The sequence below is a fragment of the Mercenaria mercenaria genome, chromosome 12, assembly GCF_021730395.1.
Source record: "Mercenaria mercenaria strain notata chromosome 12, MADL_Memer_1, whole genome shotgun sequence".
Classification (NCBI taxonomy): domain Eukaryota; kingdom Metazoa; phylum Mollusca; class Bivalvia; order Venerida; family Veneridae; genus Mercenaria; species Mercenaria mercenaria.
The window spans coordinates 76,798,948-76,820,172 of record NC_069372.1 but is presented as its reverse complement, the minus strand read 5'-3'; the positions used below and the strand labels follow the sequence as shown (position 1 = coordinate 76,820,172).

General features: G+C 34.6%; 1 protein-coding gene and 1 long non-coding RNA gene across 4 annotated transcripts in view; one reads left to right on the top strand and one right to left on the bottom strand.

The window, feature by feature from the left end:
* LOC123534398 (uncharacterized) overlaps window positions 1–3,795 on the bottom strand; it is a 39,570-nt gene extending 35,775 nt beyond the window's left edge. Inside the window, exons 1-5 of one of the 3 annotated variants that reach the window (XM_053520366.1) lie at window positions 3,665–3,795; window positions 3,323–3,386; window positions 2,076–2,234; window positions 1,740–1,859; window positions 1,240–1,377 (exon numbers count right to left, since the gene is read on the bottom strand). In XM_053520366.1, coding sequence (XP_053376341.1) covers window positions 1,240–1,377; window positions 1,740–1,859; window positions 2,076–2,234; window positions 3,323–3,386 — 481 coding nt within the window. In that variant the 5' untranslated portion in view covers window positions 3,665–3,795. The remainder of the gene's footprint in view (window positions 1–1,239; window positions 1,378–1,739; window positions 1,860–2,075; window positions 2,235–3,322; window positions 3,387–3,664) is intronic. The other 2 variants (XM_053520364.1, XM_053520365.1) reach the window with 2 other exon arrangements.
* Window positions 3,796–4,151: 356 nt separating this feature from the next.
* Window positions 4,152–19,429, top strand: LOC123534399 (uncharacterized). The gene is made up of 4 exons (XR_006683001.2): window positions 4,152–4,287; window positions 5,149–5,315; window positions 18,032–18,242; window positions 19,299–19,429. It is a non-coding gene; the product is annotated as an uncharacterized LOC123534399 (long non-coding RNA).
* Window positions 19,430–21,225: the final 1,796 nt, after the last annotated feature.

The window sequence follows — 21,225 nt, the reverse complement described above, 5'->3', positions numbered from 1 at the left end:
ATCTTACTCCAGCCTACCTGATTACCAACCCCTTTAACTATACATAACTTATTCCTACCTACCTGCTTTACTAACACCTGTAACTATACATATCCTATTACTACCTACCTGCTTTAGCAACCCCAGTTACTATACATATCTTATTCCTACTACCTGCTTTACCAACCCCAGTTACTATACATATCTTATACCTACTACCTGCTTTACCAACCCCAGTTACTATACATATCTTATACCTACTACCTGCTTTACCAACCCAGTTAAATATACTATCTTATACCTACTACCTGCTTTACCAACCCCAGTTAACTATACATATCTTATACCTACTACCTGCTTTACCAACCCCAGTAACTATACATATCTTATACCTACTACCTGCTTTACCAACTCCTGTAACTATACATATCTTATTCCTACTACCTGCTTTACCAACCCCAGTTACTATACATATCTTATACCTACTACCTGTTTTACCAACCCCAGTTACTATACATATCTTATTCCTATTACCTGCTTTACTAACCCCTGTAACTATACATAACTTATTCCTACCTACCTGCTTCACCAACTCCTGTAACTATACATATCCTATTACTACCTACCTGCTTTACCAACCCCAGTTACTATACATATCTTATTCCTACTACCTGCTTTACAAATTACCCTATTTCTACTTTTCTTATGCTTGCTGTACCACCAACAAACTATACATATCTTATTCCTACATACCTGCTTTACCAACCCCAGTTACTATACATATCTTATTCCTACTACCTGCTTTACCAATTACCCTATTTCTACTTTTCTTCTACTTGCTATACCACCAACAAACTATACATATCTTATTCCTACATACCTGCTTTATCAACCCCTGTAACTATACATATCTTATTCCTACCTACATGCTTTACCAACCCCTGCAACTACACATATTTTATCTCTGCGTACGTGCCTTACCAACCCCTGCAACTATACAAATGTCGTGTTCTATTCTAATCAACATATCTAACTATCCTTCTTCCTTCTTATGTATTTTTTCTGCCTTTCCACTTTACCTATCAATTCATTTATCAATATCAGCTATTTCTTCATCAATATCTTCCGCGATTTGTTATAAATATTCCATTTCGAATATAAAAATATCTATTTAAGTGAGCACAACGAACATTTGTTTCAAAGTTGATGCAGTTACGTCTATATAGTTCAAGAAGTGTTTTAGAATTGTTTATTTCAAACCTTTCGAAGTATTCGCTTTCAACATTATTCCTGACTTCTTAAAGTCTTCTGCAGGAAATGAAGAGTACCTCCAAGCTCGGATCCGCACATTCGCCTCGCCCATGATTACTAAATTTTTCCCTTCATATTGCCGCAGTACTGGAATCAAAAATTAAATGATAAAAACATACATGATAAAACACATATGTAATGCATCTTAGATTAACCACACATCCCATCGAAATTTTCATCCTAGGATATCTACCGTCCAGTGTCCTTACCATTTGATGACAAAATTCAAACTGGACCGATTTGACGCGTCCACAAACTCTAAATAAATAAGTTGCCCACAGCAGTTAACAGTTCTGAATTAAAATTTAGATTCTTTTTTTTTTTTAAGACTAGAGCACTTGGCCATGTTTAACGAAAATGCATATTGTTAAAAAGGGACCTTAAGAAGGACTATATCACTTTACGGAATTTCATTTGCAACTGTGACAACACTAACACTCTACTCTTACCTGTAGGAAATATTCTGTAAAGTGGATCTTCTATCGGAGACGTTGATACATTGACATACATGTCATCATATATATAAACAACTGGTCCAGACCTTTCTTTCGGGTGATCAGGTCGAAACCCTAGAGAGTGTATAGAATGAAAGTACACCTTTAAATTTGACTGCATCTACACACGATAATAACTATAATACGCAGCATGAAGATGTTATCAGAAAATTATACTAACACAGGTGGTTACAATTTAAAAACACACTCCTTTATCTACTATTAAAATGGTGCTACTGGCTTTAAACGCAATGAGCTCCGCTCCACCTACTAAGCAAAGAAGAAGTTTACCTGAGGCCGGGAATATATGGTCCTTGATTTTTACCGACACATCAACAAGAACCGGAATTTCCCCTAAACCATGGTCGATGTTAAGTCTAGCAACATGTTCGAGGCCGTTTTTAATGGGCAACCATCCACTTTCGAAATCTGGCCATGGTAAACTTCCACCTAGAAAATATAAACATACATTACAACTTTGTTTAATAAAAAGTCAATGAACAACTTCCATTGTCAAAGATATTGGAAGAAATGCCTCAAGTCTAACCCATCAAATTTTAACAGATGTTTTTCTTGAAGCCAGTGTCATAATAGGTTTGTTCTGATTATTTTAGAAATCTTGATAATAGTCAATTTTATGACTAAAACTGAATTTTCCTAGACAACGAAAACCTAAAAACAAGTTCATTTTGACACATTACAAAACATAAACAGGATATTCTTCCTTATATGTTTGATAAAATATAACGGAAGTTTTTCGACACATTTAAAGACATTAAGAGGATATTGTTCTTTATATGTTTGATAAAATATAACGGAAGCATTTTCGACAATTTACAAAACATTAACAGGATCGTGTCCCTTATATGTTTGATAAGATATGACTGAAGTTTTTCGACACATAACAAAACATTAACAGGATGCTGTCCTGTATATTATATATTTCATAAGATATGACGGAAGTTTTTCGAAACATTACAAAACGTTAATGCGATATTGCTCCTTATTATGTTTGATAAAACATTACGGAAGTTTTCGACACATTACAAAATATAAACACGATATTGTTTCTCATTTGTTTGATAAAATATGACGTAAGTATTTTTGACACATTACAAAACATTACCAGGATATTGGTCCTCATTAATTTGATAAAATATGACGGAAGTATTTCAAAACATTCAGAAATGTTAACGCGACATTGCTCCTTATTAGGTTTGATCAAACATTACGGAAGATTTCGACACATTACAAAATATAAACACGATATTGTTCCTCATTTGTTTGATAAAATATGACGGAAGTATTTTCGACACATTACAAAACATTAACAGGATATTGTTCCCTTTATATGTTTGATAAAATATGACCGAAGTTTTCGACATATTATAAAATGTTAACATGATATTGCGGAAACTAAGGGAACTTGATTATCACAGAAAAAAAAATCAAATATCTATCGAAGTTTCTAACCTTACTCGAATTTCGAAACATTTCTCGAATAACACGTGTAAGAAGGTAAACAAGTATTTACTTACCTTTTACAATCCAAAACCAAAACGAAAGTAACAAGCAGTAAAATTCTGGTTTTATGAAAAGCATCTGAAACGACAATGGTATTTTAACTGATTATAGCACGCGAGCCTCCTACGTAAATACTTTTCTCGTAACACAGATTCAATACGGTGTCACATAATATTTCAATAATTTTACCTTGACCGGTAATATCTGTCTCGTCAATCCGGCTGTGTTAAACCAGACCCATTTTATGTGAAAATTATTTCAGATACTTATATATTGTTAAAAGTATTTCACATTGCTGTCAAATATTGATGAAAACATAAAATTCATCCGAAGAATGCAAAAGCATTTACACTTACATTGATTTAAAGGAATGCACGTTTTCGGTTCTGCATGCGCGGAGATTTTGCAAGTGCAGTCTGGCGTATACTTAATATGGAGGTAGTAAACAGTTTTCAGCTGTTAGTGTTGAATTGTCCAGGGTCAAATTTTCAAATAAGAGGCAATTTACAGACTGAAGTTCATATTTGAACTTTAAAATAATAATAATTGCTAGAATTGAAGTTTCAGTGGCTAAGACATGAAAATTGAGTTTCACTAATCAAAGAAAATTTGTTCAGTAGCCTTGATCTTGAAAATATGACGTAAGGTTAAAGTGAATCAACCAACACAGCTTCTGATTGGTTGAAAATGTATACGGAATTTCGAGGTAATATTTACAAAGTAAAGCGATCTCCCATTGGTTGAATATCTGTTGGATGTTTTTGAAACTGTTTTATTTCATAAATATAAATTGTAAACAATGTTTGATGGCCAAAAAGAAATTTAGTGAAGCATTTTGAGAGAGAAATATGTATGTTTTATATATAGATGTGTTTTCATAAAAAATAAAAAACGATTCACTGCCGGACAGAGGGTTGTCGGCTTCCGGGAGAAAAAAGTGCCCAAAAGTGATGGTCAACCGGTATATTGGTGTTTTCTGGTAGGTCTTGGATAGTTCATTCCTCTAGGGTAGGTGGGATCAAAAGTTAAAATGTTTGTGAAGGGCCATAACCCAAAACGTTACAATGTAAGCCTATAGAAAAGCGGTTTGTTCACTTTGACCTAAAGGTGGAATTTCTGAAGTATAGATGTTACATTGTTTGGGGTACTTGTTTTACTTTTGGATAGTTTTATGCAGACGAAATCTTTACAAAATGTCAACAATAGAGACACAAACTAGATTTAATGAAACATCAAGCTATATATTGAAAACAAAAGCAAAAAAGGGTGTCAACAGCTTGGGATGCATAAAGTGGCTGGCGGCTTGTGACCGGGTTGGCTACGGAATGAAAGGAGTTACACGACCAGGCACAATTCCACATTTAGAGCGTGTTTATAGAATTGTACATGATTTACATTCCGGAAAGAATATACCGGAAACCGACATGTATGGAAATAGACTGGACTGTTCCCGTCTTTGCCATAATAAATGGTGCAAAAACATTGATCATATTTTTATTGAGCCACACTTTAATAACCTTGGGCGTCGTCGGTGTTTGAGTACTGGTGCCTGCATTGGATTTGAACCTCGGTGTCTCTTTCCCGTCGGTACATACTGGTATTTTTCTCCGCTTTTCTGGTGTTAATACAAGTATCATGATTATATTTTTTATGATCAAGGCTAGGTAACGATGTTGATTTTGACTGCAACTGTCTCTTTTGGTGCCTTCTATAACTGATGATTTTTGATATATACATTTTCTTCTCTTGATGTGTTTCGTACAGTTTGTAAAGGCGATGTCTTCTTGCTTTTCTTTTAGTTTGTACGCTAGTGATCTTTCGCGTTCTTTCTGTTTTTCAGAATACCACTGAAGCTTGTCTAGTGTTCTGTCAACTTGGCTACAGGATGGATAGGAAACCCTGTCGCGTTACACAGTTTGCGTATTGAAACCCCAGGACCATTGTTGACAGAGTGCGAGGCACTGTATACACGTAATTCATAACACCTAGAAAATGTCTTGTCTGTAGGTAAGGATCATTTTATTGCTCAGTTAGTTGCTTCAGCCTTTTGACTATTACTATTGAGTTTGGTTAAGTTTAGAGTTTGGACACCAAGGCGATATTTAATAAGTCCCATCAATGTTTTTAATGTGTCTGATTTTCAATATGATTTTTGAATCCTTTTGGTAAGTATATACTGTTATGAATAAAGTTGTTATCTAGGTCTCCCTTACAAACACCAGAATTCGTTCCACATAAAACATGATTCCCAGCATAGCAGTTTTTATCATTACCATACAGTCTCTGGTCATTTCCAACAGATTTGAAGAACAACCGACACATTTTTTTACTGTACAGCTCATTTCCGCCTGGCATCGCTGACTCAAGTCTGCCGCAAATCTATTTTGTATGGAAACTCTGTATGCTTTATTTTTGCCCGGCATCATATCTGTGACACTCTGGCGGATGATTAAATATATATTTACGGTGATTTGTCCCAAGATGTCTTGTATCGAGTTGTTGGATTGGTTCGACATATGTGATTTCTTTATCGTACAGGTACCTTGCTCCTTCACAGGCCTTTCCATCACCATCACTGGTCAGATACTTTATCTTAATTTCTTCAGATTTAAGATCCTCAAAGCAGTATTCAGCCCATTTGGCCTTGTCACCAATATAAATTTCCATATATGCAGTTGCCGAACAGCTGTCGGACTTTATATTACATTCATCTTCTTCCTGCGTATGAAACCCGTGCTTTATGCATAATTTATTAACCGTCTCAACACCGACAACCTGCTTTTTAGGGGTTAAGTTCTCGCAAACAGTTAACGTACATTGTGTCGCAGGCTGGAATGGTATTCGTCCGATTCCAGAATAGAGAGGATTGTTATAAACTCCATCCACCTGTGCAGCAATATGTGTTTAAGGGCGCCCTTTCCACTTGTTAATTTTCTTAAGTTCTTGTAAGCGTGCAGACATGTCCCTTTTATTTTCAGTTATAATTTTATTTCTCAGCTTTTTATTCATAATATAAATTCCTCTGGCTGATCGAGGATTAATATTTCCGCCAGCAAGAATTTTAGTGAGGCCTGAGGCTGCTATTAGAATCTGAATGAGTGCAATGTTGATGCCGACATTAGCTGCAGCAGTCTTACGACCACAGGTTACCCGGTCTCAACCTCGTTATATAGGTTAAACATATTGGGTTTATATTTGCAGCTATCACACATTGCGGGTTCTCTCCAAACAGTGTCCCGTTGCTCCTCTCTGGCTGGGCCGAAAGTCAAGTCCCCACGACAGCTTGGGTCACACTGTTTACCATCTCCCACAGTTTTCCAACATGAACAAGTTTGTTGCAGTCAGTAGTAGTGCTGAAAATACATGATACACACTCTCCTACAAAGTTGATCCGATTGTCTAGTGCGCCAGATAATTGTCTACCCTGCAATATACAGAAATGCTCAGAGTGCATCCTGTGTCATTTCAAACTGAATTAAAGTATCAAAAACACCATTCGAATATTAATACATGTTTATAGGATTGTAAATATATGCATTTTGGTAGACTTCAGCTGTTTTTGTCATGTAAATCTATTTTTAAAATGTAGTTTTACTTTGAGAAATATGATTTTGAAGATTTTTTTTTAAAAAAATGAAAATTTACTGATATATTTGAAATACATCCTATAAATATTATAAACATGGATATCTATAGTGCTGTAAGCAGTATGTTAAAACTAACTTTAGTATCTGGTCCTTCAACTCGGTTTTATATGTGTAAATTGGCATGTCAGTATTCGGGCGTAGTAGTTTGACTGTAGTGCTGGGTTCGTCTTGTGTCGATGTTGAGGACATTGCGGAATCCTTAACCGGTCCGATTCAAGGAGCTCTGCCTCCTGCTTTGTCAGCCTAACATATTCCATCTTTACTCCCTGCAACGACCCCTTCACTGATCCTTTAGAGTATTCATGACCGCGCTTGAAACGGCTTTTACATCTAAATCTATCTCCTTTCATTGTACACTTATAATATTCTATGTTTTAGCACAATAGTTATATAGAATTCCTTTTAAGGAAAGTACTAAATTGTTATATATGTGCTTATCTATCACTTCATTTCTAAACGCAAAATTATAATAGATATCCCAATTAATGTGACAGAAAATTGCAATTAGCGGCGACATTAAGGGTTTACTGTCCTATTTATTTACCATAGGATAGCCTTGTGAATAGTGTTACGAGTTTTCAATGAAAACAATGAGTTACATGGAAACTGCAAGCAGGATGTATATGACATTCACTCTTTCTCTCATATTTCTCGAAGTTTTGTTGTCCGCAAAAAAAATAACAAACGCGTTTTAAACGAAACAAAATCGTCAAATTTGTATTATACTTACTCAATATAGTACATATCTATGTCAAAGCCTATGAAACGTCGATATCCAAAATGATAGCCTTGAACGGGATCAGTTAATATTAGATATCTAGTTAACATTTCGCATGGACTGAAAATATCAGTACCGCCTAAATTTCGTTATAGGAATCCTAACAGTTCATCCCTTTACAAACAAGATGATCAGACAGAAGAACTTAATTGACTTTATAAGACGAAAATCTCCAAAACAAACATATATACACCGAAGAAACATCAGCTCAACGTGCACACGTGACTATTGACGCTCTGTAAGTACATAAATGAAACTAGAGTAAACCATCAAACAATAAAAATGAATGTATACAAATTATAATGCATTTAAGTTGCAAGAAAGATTTAATTTTTCTGTTGAAATTCCTTGGGTGTATTATAATAATATTTGAAAAACTCTTTTTACATGTATTGATTTCAAAGTTTTTTCCAATATATGTCCAGCAAATGATCGTGATACATGTACTTCAAATGACAAGATAAGTAAATATCAAATTGATCACAACCGTCTTCTATATGTAAACTGCAAGAGGTGTATTTGCAGACCAGTTGCCCGTAGACAAACACTGAATCACTTCAGCACCATTTAATCTATATCCAGTGTCACATTGAAATGTCACGTTGTGTCCGAATGTGAGACCGCTTACATTCATTGTTCCGTTTGCAGGAGCTTCCACTGTGTTGCATTCTAAATATTTGAAAATGTACATAGTAAACTGTTTAATAATTGAGTTAACAGAATATTCTAAAACGCGCGGACATAGAAAAACTGCAAAAAATGATTCTCCTCAGATGTAATGTTCTTGTTACGAGTTCAAGTGTATCTAAAATGTCCGAAGTATTTGTTTGCTTTATCATACAGTGTTATGTTAATGAACATAAAATCTTCTCTTAATACCGGCGATGCTTACATACTTTAGCACAGCAGACTTGTAGATTGTGTTCTAGCAAAGCGGCAGAAGATGAACTCCATTTCTTATTAGACTGTGAATTTTAGAAGGAAATGACATTAGACTCAATATACTAGGCAATATCATTTGGAGTAACGTACTCCATGACACGGATATTAACTGAAAACAGAAATATTAGAAACAGTTTGGACATGGTGCTCTTACTATGGGCATTCATTTAATTTGCTGTGTGCTCAAATGCACATGTCACTGTAATAATTATAATATATTTGCTTGCTTACTTACTTGTATCAATTATAAAAATAACATAACGGATATAAAAATTCAAGTTTTAAGTGTTCGTAAGTGCGTGTTTCATTAGCTACTTTTGAAATAGTTGATGGAAACATCATTTTCCACTTCTTAAAAATGCGAGGAGCACTAAAGAACTTTTAAATACGAGGGATTTTCAACATATGGCCGGAAAAGTGTGATGATTTTATGTGTTTCATTCATTTTGGATATTCTTTTGAATTGCAAGCTCACTTTATTTGCTTTGTTTTGTTTTGTTTTTTGTTTCATTGATATTTTTAAAGATATGTTTTAGTATATAACCAACAATTCCATGTTCAAAATATTTTACTTTTCTTCACCACAAGATCACCTTTTTCGAAAACTACATTTCAGACAATAAATTTCAAACTGAAAATATCTTCAAAGCTAATTCAGATCCGTCTACCACGTTTAGAGATGGTACGGATAATAAAATATTTTCGTCCTTGACATCCTTGAATATATATAAAAATATATTTTAATAAAAATCCAGTATATACCCTCAAGAATAAAACGGTAAAAGTCAAAGTGAAATAACAAACCGACTGGATGGCAACTTGTATAAAGTTCACACTGCGTATCTCCCCGACAGACTGGTTCTCTATCATATGACAGCCGGTAACCATTAACGCACTCCAAGACAGCTACAGCACCAAATTCAGTCCCGTTTATTGTCGTATTAATAAATCCATGATTTGCTCTTGCTGGAGGACCACAATCTACACAAATACACAAATAATAATACCTGTTCGATATTTTGTAGAAGTCAAGGGAAGGTATTTCAGCGGAGTGTCTTTATGTAGGTTAACTATATATAAAGAGGGAGTCCCATCCACCATTCGGTCTGGTGCCCTATCTATGGTTAGCTATTTTGTCAAATATCTTTTTTCTTTAGATAAGTAAAATGACAACGATGGAAAGATAATATCTTTGGTATTTACTTTCAAAACTATATCAAAGAAGATCTTTCTAGCTATATCTTGCAAAGTTATTGTTTGATAATTATTCTTAGAAAATGTTGTATAACATAATATAAAGTATCGAAAGACAAATTCCAGTTCATATGCACTTTTGATCATATGTCTTAAACGAATGAAGTTAACCGTTAACCGAATTATACTTATCTATATACATTACTGCTATGATAAGCAGATTTTGATTTTCATCGGTACAAAACTTTACATAGCTGATTCTAGTATAATGAAGCCACAAAGGTATGGAAGTAATCTAACGGCTCTACACATATACTATAAAGTCAATTTATAAAAAGGAAAATATTTAATGATATAATGTCTTATTTCTCTATGTATACCATTAACAGTGCTCACTATGTGTAGCTTTGTTTCTGTGTTTTGAGTTTAACGCCATTTTCGAGCAGTATTTCAGTTCTGTAACAGCGGGCGGTCAACCTTATCAGTGTTCCTGGATTCTGTACCAGTACAAACCTGTCCTCCGCTTCCCCACATGTATGAATCATAGGTAGAGGACGAATGATATCAGACACAATGTTTATTAAATCGTCATAGACAACACACACCTCGAACTCACGAACCTCGAAATCACGACCCCGATAATAAAACTAATTTCAACATTATGTTGATGATTGAAATCTTTAATACTTATGCAATACAAGATAAAAAGTCCTCAAAAGAAACCAAACCAAAAACATGAGATGTTTAATAGCATCTATCTTTAATATCAATTAAACAATATATCTTACATGGCATTTCTTTATTCAAATGCATGCATTACATAATAAAGCAGTTCAAGACGTATTTTATGAATAATTGCTGTGATTGCTTATGATTTATGAACAAATATTGAGAATAAGTACCCGTCCCATCTCTAGTAAAATTATAAATATACTTTCGTTTTATTAACCTCTATGACTGTTTTCTCTGATTTCAACTGCTGAGATTAAAACACACGTATTTAGCGTAAAAATCCTTTAAGCTCTAATACCGACCAGTTTGTTATAGAAAAAATGTATCTATATATTTGGTAAGAAGTTCTGTGTTCTGAAGTTAAACACCTAATTTTTACGCTCCAATGCTTTTTGACAAAATTGATAAACTACCAGTACTTGCTAGAAATCTTAAAATATCTTTCCTTCTAATAATCAACAATTGTGTTATAGTATACCAGTTGTAGAACAATACAGGACATGGTCCACGGTAACAGCCACAATACGTATCAAACTTTGGAATTTCAGTCTATTTCGCACCAAAAAGTTTATGTTGGAATTACTGGTAGCAACTCAACCCCAAAGTTAAAATGAACAACCTAATTTTAAAATCTTTCTATTAACCTAACATTATATGATAATTAAAGCGTAGGTTCTTAGTATATTTCTAAACAATAGAGAAAATTTAAGATCTCCCCGTGATTTAGTAGCCTTTGGTAAAATGAGCAATATCGATTTAAACAACTATACTCACCGCAGCTACGTTGACACCATCACTCAAGGGATAGTTCATCGGAAATTCAACAGAATATAAAAATCTGTCGTCCTCTAAGGAGAACATGTGCGTGAAGAATGGAGTTAATGACGATATTATTTACGCATAAATTTCAATTGTCCCTTCTAATTTGTCATTAGTTTTCACGAGCTGTCAAAATTATTTTTATCTCTCTATTCTGTAAATGCATTGTTCTTGTAAGTATTATGGTCAGTAGGAGCCATAAACGCCTCAAAAGCTCGGCGCTCGTCCGTTCTATTTTTAGCTCGTTGCACTAAGTGACCTTGACCTTGACCTTGACCTAGTACATGACTGACATACGCGACCTTACGCGACCGCAGGAATGTCCTGTCATAAGGGTGAAGCGTTAACTAGGCCATTAATTATTTTTATCTGCTAGAAATGTCAACTCGATTACCCTAATCTTTTTTTCATTAAAGGAAATCGCAAATTGAAAACCGCAAACCCACATTAAATAGAAGAGGTGTTACTTGTCAAATCCCTGAAAATCAGAGTGTTTCTGCGAGTGTCGCAGACCAGGTCAAGGTCACTAAGTGCAACGAGCTAAAAATAGAACAGACGAGCGCCGAGCTTTTGAGGCGTTTATGGCTCACTATATACTACTATGGTCGGATATTGTAGTGTGTAACGTACTTTAAATTCCACATTAATATTTGTTTTTGAAATTACTCTGTTGAGCTTATCTAAGTCACGTATGAATTTCTATTGTCTTAGTTTATTGTGGGTTATAAAGATACCAAATCTCAATATCAAGATATAAGAATTGTTCCTTCCTGGTAGACAAAGGAAACTATTTCGTTGAATCATAACATTACGGTTTTTTGAAAGAACTGAATATTCTTTTGTTTTTTGCTATTCACCGGAATTTCAAAACGTGACATCACCTTAAGAAATGATAAGTTCCCAGACGTGGTTTATCGTAGAATAACCCGAGTTGAGGTCTTGTGCGAAAGAATACATCACGAGGCAGGTCTTCGTGATATATTGTTTCGCATAAGAACGAAAAACTCGGGTTATTCTACGATAAATCACACTTGGGAACTTATTATTTCGATTCTAACACGACATTCTAGTATCAACAATGTTAGAAAAAAAAATGGTAACTATTTTTTACGACCTTGCTACGCACCTGAATCGGATGACGTCATTGCACGCGAGTGGTTTATTGCAAAGTAACCCGAGATAGATTTTGTTCTACATGTATGTAGGTTATTTGCTGGTCGTGTAAGAATATACTTTAAAAGACGTCGACGTCAAAGCTTTATTACACTAGTGTCTTATAATTTTTATCTAATGGCATTATTACACTCCTGCTACGTCAACCTTTTACCAAAGTGCATCAAGAATATATATCAACTTGACGGATGTGGACTGGCGTGTCTAGTAATCATATGTTAATGCTAATGTACTTTCTGACCTTACATAACAGCTTTAACAAATCAAAATAATCTTTGATTATTTTTCATAACATCATTCTAAACAACAAGAATCTAAAATGGACAAATTAAATCATAATTAAATGTAATGAAAATATTTAAATTTGCTATATAGCAATCATTTTAGAAAAACCAGTCTGCAATTGCTATAAAATATTAATAAACAAAAATTTAAGTAGTTTCTGGGTCTTTGGCGTAAAAATGCTCAACGAAGTTTAGGCTTTACCATAACTTAACTGATGGTTTTATATTCTGACAATTGCATTTATAAGTATATCTATCTTCCGATACTGTCCATCCCTTCGGTGGGACGTAGACACTTTAGTGCGCGTCAAGTATGTTCAATGTTGCTAATAGCGATCTTGAACTGCTCAAGGGTTGGAAAGAATGGAATGTCAGGTAGAAGATTATTCGATAGGACTGTATTCTTGGGAGAAAATGAATATATGTAGTAGTCATTGGTTGCAGATATTAATCCATAAGATGGCGAATGATAATAGTGGAATGAGATTATTTTTCATGGGAAATGCAGCCAGTTGATTTAAGATTTTATACAAGAGAGAGAGACGGGAGACTAGCCTCCGCCATTTTAGACTGTAAAGCATGTCAGTGACAATGAATGTGTGGCAAAAGTCGGACAAAGTCCAAAGCGCTGCCCGTCTTTGTACTGAATCTGTTTGGTCTGTTTGGATTTGTATGTATAGAGCCAAGACTTCAAAGCTATATTTCCAGCTGTGGTCCGACGAGGGTCTGATATGTCATGGATTTAAAGGGTTCGTAGTTAACCTTTATATTCCTGTGGAGGAGTTTGATTTGCCTTTTTGGATCACCTATTTATGTGGGCGTCCCACGAGAGACCGTTTAAGATATCCAAGTCAAAGTATTTTGCTGAGGTGACAGATTCTAGCAGTGTCTTATACAGGTAGTATTTTGAGAGAATATGATGTTTCCTTCTGGTGACACGGATAACTTGACACTTTTAGGGATTGAATTCCATATCCCCCGTCCATGTCCCACTTTTTCTAGTGTTTTAAGGTGGTTTTGGAGAGTATTTGATTTTGTGACAGAGGTAAGTGATATGTATATTGCAGTGTCATCTGCGAATAGACGCACTTTAGACTGGATAGCCGGTTATCGAGAAAGCCCTTAATCCATTTCAGGGTTTCATCAGCTATACTATAGTAATGAATTTTAAACTGGATTTTCTTCTGGCTGACTTTATTAATTGCTTTGCTTAAATCTAAATCTAATAGTATCAAGTCAACCTGCTGTTTGTTGTACACTGATTTGACAATGACAAGCATAAGTGTCACACAGGACAACATGTTGGAGATGGTACAGAATGTTAATGTTTGTAAAGCGTTTTGTAATTGATGAGGACACTATATGCTCTACTCTAGGGTTTTGCAGAGTACGCACGTAAGGTATATGGGCCTGTATTAGCTGGGTCTGACCTGTCGCCCTTCTTGTAGATGAGGGTTACATTTGCATTTTCATCTGGGATGGTATACATCCCTCATCAATGGATTTCTGGAAGATAATTTCAAGGATTAGTGACAGCTCCTATAAAAGCGTTGATCTTGTCTGGTCCACATGCCTTATGAGGGTTGATATGTGAACGTAGCTTTTCTATGCCATTGGCATTTGCATGGATTTGGCATTCTTGGGTAGTTTTGACTGTCTTCAGGTAGTTAATTACGGTTTTGATCAGATATGTCCTGAGAGTTTCATTTTTCAGTAGGATACTACCTTTAGAGGTGGGTTGAATAGGGTAAAATACCGACTGAAATTGCTTATTAAATCCTATGATATTTTTGTCAGTCTCTGATTTGAATCAGGGCCTACGGATCACTTAACAGTAGATAAAAATTTCTAAACCAAATTTGTGTACGTAACAGTCAACAGAAGTTAGTAGAAGTTTTGAAACTACTGAACTTCAGCCAAACGAAGCAAATATATACCTGTTTATGTGAGAAAAAAATGTCACGTGTCTTTACTCACATTCTACTGGTTTCGTACTGAAAGTCTGTTAAAATCTGGCATGAAACCAATAAAACAAAGAGGAGTTTTGAAAGTATCACTTAAAAGGCTGGTATTACTGAGTGTATACATTTGTCCAACTGACAACCCTGATCCGCAATGATCACCTTGCTGTCAGCACTTTCAGTGCTTTGATTATTACGATGACGTATTTGTTAATATAAAAGCACCGAAGACAGGAAAGCGAGTGCTTTTCTCGGCAAATAGCTACTGCCATACACTCTCAATACTATATAGTCCCATTAGAGTGTAAGCTCGGAACATTGAAACAACGATACTGCGTTAAAAATTTGAAATAACGAATATATCCTGGTAAAAAATCGAAACCACGGTGATTAAAATACGAAACTACTCTGATGATAAGTCGAAATTATTTAATACTTTCATCGTACTTTTGACTTTTTACCATCGCAGTTTCGAATTTTCAGCACCGCAGTATCGCCTTACTGATGTCCATTCGTACAGTGCTAGTCAGTGTTTTCTCTCTCAATGATTTGAAAATTAGGTTTACATGTACGGAAATGCTTACTCTCTGTCCACAGATATATTTCTGAGACTGTATGTACACTGGACGGCCAGCCCTGACATTTCGGTATTGTACATACGATAAAAATAACTCGATTCAGGTTACATTCTTGCTGGTATAATTTTTGCTTCTTGGCGTAATTTGACAAGATAAAAGCATCAGAGAAGGGAAGCGAGTGCTTTTCTTGGCAAAAAACGTCTGTCATGCACTCTCAACACTACGGTGTCCCATCGCCATATACTTTGAGCTCGAAACATCGAAACAACGATACTGTAATTGAAAGTCCAAATTATGAAACTATGATGGTGAAAAGTCGAAACCACGATGATGAAAATACGAAACTACGATGGTTAAATGTAGAAAATATTACATAATCGTACTTTCGACTTCTCGACATCGTAGTTTCGTTGTTTCGACTTTTCAGCATTGTAGTTTTGACGATTCTACATCGTAGTTTCCAGTTTTCACCATCATACTTTTGACTTTCGAACAATGCCTTCCTCATGCCCATGCGCATAGGTGTGTTTGCCACCTTATTCACCTCTTATGTTATTTTTTTGTTACCGTGTGTTTTGTTATTGTTTAAATGTAGTCTAGTGCCGTCACTAGCCCCATTGGAAATAAGTTTAAGACTTTCATCAGGCTTTCCTGGCATAACATATTTAGTTACTGTCTAACAAACAAACTGCTTCAATTATCTAAATATGTAAGTACTTATTTCTGAAATAACACTTAGGTATGTGCTCCTAATGTAATGTTTTATTCTGGAATTTATTTGTCATACTCTCTCTCTCTCTCTCTCTCCCTCTCTCTCTCTCTCTCTCTCTCTCTCTCTCTCCCATCTCATCTCATCTCATTCCATCTAATCTTATCTAATTTAATTTCTTATCTTGTCTAATTTAATCTAAACTAATCTAATCTAATCTTATCTAATCATACCTGGTTTTATCTTTTCTTATCTTCTCTGATTTAATCTAATCTAATCTACGTATATAAATAATACATCGTAGAACGTAACTACAGTCATCTGAAGATGAAAGTTATTGATAATATTTTTTTATGTTTCGCTTGTTCAAGCTTAAAGAAGTAGATCTATATTTAACAATTCTATCCTCAATAAAATGATATAGATAAACCCTGCAATGTGATTTTGGCACTAACTAAAAACTATTCAGATGCCAGTCATGATGATTTCACAGTATAATTATAGAATTCAGTTGTAATTCAACATTTCACACATTTCATTTGACTGTGTAAATTCCATTATTTCAAATCAACTAAATTGCAGCAGTAAATACTTCTCTCCTGAAATTTATAAATACATGAGCTACAATAAGGAAATCACAGGGATCTGCACTCTGTTAGTATCTTTTTCAGGGTAAGTCAGCTGCTTCACCTGGATGGAGCAAACTGATCTTTTCTTGACCTGACTCATATTCACTTATTTTTAGGAAGCTCAGCCTACAATTTGCTTGTCCGACCTACACCAGACTGCCCTTAAAACACGTATATTACAAGTGCATTTCATGGGTTTATTTTGCTAAAATCTGTAAACTGAGAAAAAATAGAATCTTTCATAATAGCTACAGAGGTCTGAAAGTGCGTTATTATGATAGTAATACTCTTACAAAAGCAATGTTTAATATTTGTGTTTAATAACTTATTTTACTTTTTATATACAACATATATCCGTCCTAACTGAAAAGGCATCGACCTCATTTTCGAATCATTGAGAGAGAAAACATTGATTAGCACTGTATGTATAATGGAGATTTACATATGTGATTTTAAATATATATAATATATAGAGCTAGATCCATTCAGTCTTCACTTCATGAAGATCAAAATATCAACCTAAACAAATGCATATTTATACTTATACAAAATATTGACCCGATTACTTGGTAAACAGATATGTGCTCATGGTCATCAGGAAGGCGATACTGCGATGTTGAAAACTCGATACTTCGATGTGAAAAGTCAAAAGCAGGATGGTGAAAACTCGAAACTACGATGATGAAAAGTCAAAAGTTCGATAGAAAAATGTCGAAACTCTGATGATGTAAAGTCGAATCAACGAAATCGCGATGGTGGAAAGTCGAAGGTAAGATGAAGAAAGTACGAAATAATTCCGAATTTTCACCATCGTAGTTTCGTTGTTTTGACTTTTCACCATCGTAGTTTCGTGTTTTCCTTATCGTGGTTTTGACTTTTCGCCATCGTAGATTCATTATTTCGCCTTTTCATCATCGTGTCTTTATTTCGTTGTTTCGTGCTCACTGTACTTTCTTCAAACTTCGCCCGAATCCCAGTTTGTACGTTATGTACACATTTGGTCCGTGAAAAAAAATCATTTAGGCGAAATGGTTGAGAAAAGTATTAAGAAAGTCTTATAGACGCTTCTTTCAGAGGAAAGCACTAGTTTCATGTCTTCGACGCTTTTTATTTGATCACAATCAGTCAAGAAGTAAAGAAATTATAAGCAAAATGTTTCCCGAATCGAGCGATTTCCCCATGTGTTCGATATCGAAATTTCACGTGGGCTGGCCATCCTGTCTACAGTAAGAAGGAAACACTTTCAAATATATAACTATTTCTCTCTCTTGTTTCAGATGTCAAGTGAACAAACTAGTGGTGCTTACACAGGGCCCGAAGGTCACGAAAACAACAAGCACCACGAAAATAACAAGCACCATGAAAACAACAAGCACAACGAAAGTAACAAGCTCCATGAAAATAACAAGCACCATGAAAGTAACAAGTATCACAAAGTAACAAGCACCACGAAGGTAACAAGCATCACGAAAGTAACAAGCACCATGAGTAAGTGTTACTTAAAGTTTTATAGCCTGAAAGGAAATTGTAATGTTTTATTGGGTATTAGATCTACTTAAAGCAGCATGTCGACAAAAAAAAATGTTTTTTAGATATCTTGAAATAAATGCTATATTTCTTAAGAAGGCTTTAAAACTTAATTACTGACAAACTTTATGTTACGGAAACACATGAGAATTTGCTGTTTTACTACTTTTTACGATGAAAATCGAAAAGGGTTTGTCACACTTGTACTCCATGTAAACTGTCTCGATTATAAATATCTATATTTTGAAGTCATTATTCACTACCTCAGCTATAAAGCTTTTGGTTACGACGACGGGAAAATTTCGTTATTGCGCGGCGGTCCGGGGTTCGATTCCCGACGCGGTCATCTTTTTTTCTTGATTTGAGACTTTTAAAAGATTTTAGAAACAAAGAATCATATTCTAATGTTCATAATAAGACCAAACTTCAATTTGAAAGAAAGATTATTTTTTAGCCAAATTTGGAGGCATGCTGCTTTAAACATTTTAGGAAACGAAAGAATATTTTCACCATCGGGTTTAAAGTGAGAAAACTATGAATATTGCAATATGTGATCAAATGACAGCGAAAACATAAAAAATAGGCGGATTTAATTTATTTCTACATATTTATTTGAATTGTTTTGTCTTCGTTTCTGAAAACAAAAATTTTATAATGAAGGAAATTCAAACTGTACTTGTTAAACTTAAGAAGAAAGTATAGAATATTAACCTGTATAAATGAGTATTTGCTAAATGAATAATTCAGCAGTGTGTAAGTGGCCTGGCTGCCTCTATCGTAAGCTATTGTTCTACTATATCGTTTTAAATTAAGATCCCATTTCTTATTATAGTTTGATTCCTTTTATGTCATTTGACGACTCTGATAAGAGGTACCCTGAGCATAATTTCTTACATGTTACAACTCTACGCCATAGGTGTGCGCCAAGAATGGCTATAATTATACGATAAGATCTATGTTCAACGCAGTTTTATGCTCCCTGGAAACGAATAACAATTATATTTTTATTTTTTCCAGAGTCGAAGATAGTCGGACATAGAAACCTTCCGCATGCACAAAGGAATGACGTGCCACCCTTCGCAGAAAAAAAACACAAATAACTTATATAACTATTTATATAACTAATTTGAAATAAATATTTAAAAACGTTGAACGTGTTGCCTGCAGTTGATTAGCCTCATACTTTTAGACCAGTTAAATGCTGTTATTCAATGAATCACAGGAGGCTGAACGTAACGTCGTTCGAAGAAAACGGTTGTAGTATTGACTAAGTGTGAAACTAGATGTGTTGCCATAATGTTTCCCCACTCATTTCACTGTACATGGTTTTATTACTCTGGATGAAATAGGGTTTTAAATGCTTGCAACACAAACTTTTATGAGTTTTATGTATATTTTTCACTAAATGAAGGACCATAACTCTGGCCTAGCTTAGAGAAATCCCAAAGAAAACACCAGGTGCACAACTTCACGTGCTTTAAAACAATCCTCTGATGTTTATAATACTAGGTCAAGTACATTTTGAGATGCATGGGGCACAAACCTCTATTTTTTTGATAAGTCAGAGGCCATAACTGTGGTCGTGCAAAGTGAAATAAAGAAATGAAACCCATGGTCTCATGACTTCAGGTTCACTTCTTTTTAATATATTTGCAACACAATATTATAAATACTCAATATGTATTTTTCACTAAGTCAAGGGCCATAACTCTAGTCTGGTTTAGAGATATCCCAAACAGAACACCAGGTGCAAACCTTCACATGTTGTATAGCAATTCCTTAATGTTTTATGACTCACAATACTTTTAGATATATATGCGACACACACACTTATAGCCCATTTATGCATATTTCAAGAGTCATATCATTGGTCTTAATGACAGAATTCCGACTTAGAAATCACAGGTTCACGACTTCAAAGTCTGAAAACTATTCCTATGATGTTTCATGACCCTAGGTCAAATACTTTTTGAGATTTTTGCGACACAGTTTGATTTCTTTAAACCTATGATATATCTACGTAATAATTTTCATACTAGTAACCGGCAAATATTGTATTACTAATGTCGTCTACATATTTACTTTACCAGCGTTTCGTGAATTTGGATTTTATATTTCAGTCTAAACATCTGTCACAACGCTTTTGTCTCTGTATCACTATTTACTTGTTTGTTTCCAAGAATGTAGAGATACATTTCACGAAAATTGTAAGTTTGAAAGGACGATTGTGATATTACAAAACATGCAACAGATGGCAAAAAATAACTTTTAGTAATTAACTTGGTTTAGAAATCAATATAATGCTAGCAACAATTTCCTATAACTGCAATATTTAAAAGAGAATTTACCGTAAACTTACTTGAAGTCTGTTGAAATAGTTTCATCTTTTTTTTTCTGTTTAGAAATTGTGCATAGTCAGAGTTTGTCCTCAGCAGTCTGACCAGTTCCGAGGCATTTTAGAGAATTTACTGCAAGGTGATTTGCATATATTCCGTGGTAACACGTATGCACACATGTGTACTTTATTTAAGAATTTAATGCTATTTTCTGTGCAATTATACGGGTATAAACCACACTGAGACTTCTTGCAAATTCATGGATCGCTGGCGATTCTTGGATGATTAACAAAGGCCTTCAAGTGTGGTTCATTATAATGTAGAAAGACGTTTTCATGCAAAAAGAAACCTGAAATTTTAATATATTTTAAGTTAGGCCTCTTATTTTCGACTGATGCGCCCATTGTTATCTGAGATTTTGGACCAAAAAAGGTCCTTTTTTATCTCTGTAATATTTATCAAATAATCAATTAATGTTAGAGAATGATAAAATTAATAATTCATTTCTATCTTTTTAGAATGAATGAATAATATTTCAGCTTCCAAGCCAGTCATTTTAGTTGCACATGTTTTGAGAATGTTCTTTTCTTTCTTTTTTTTTCTTTCAT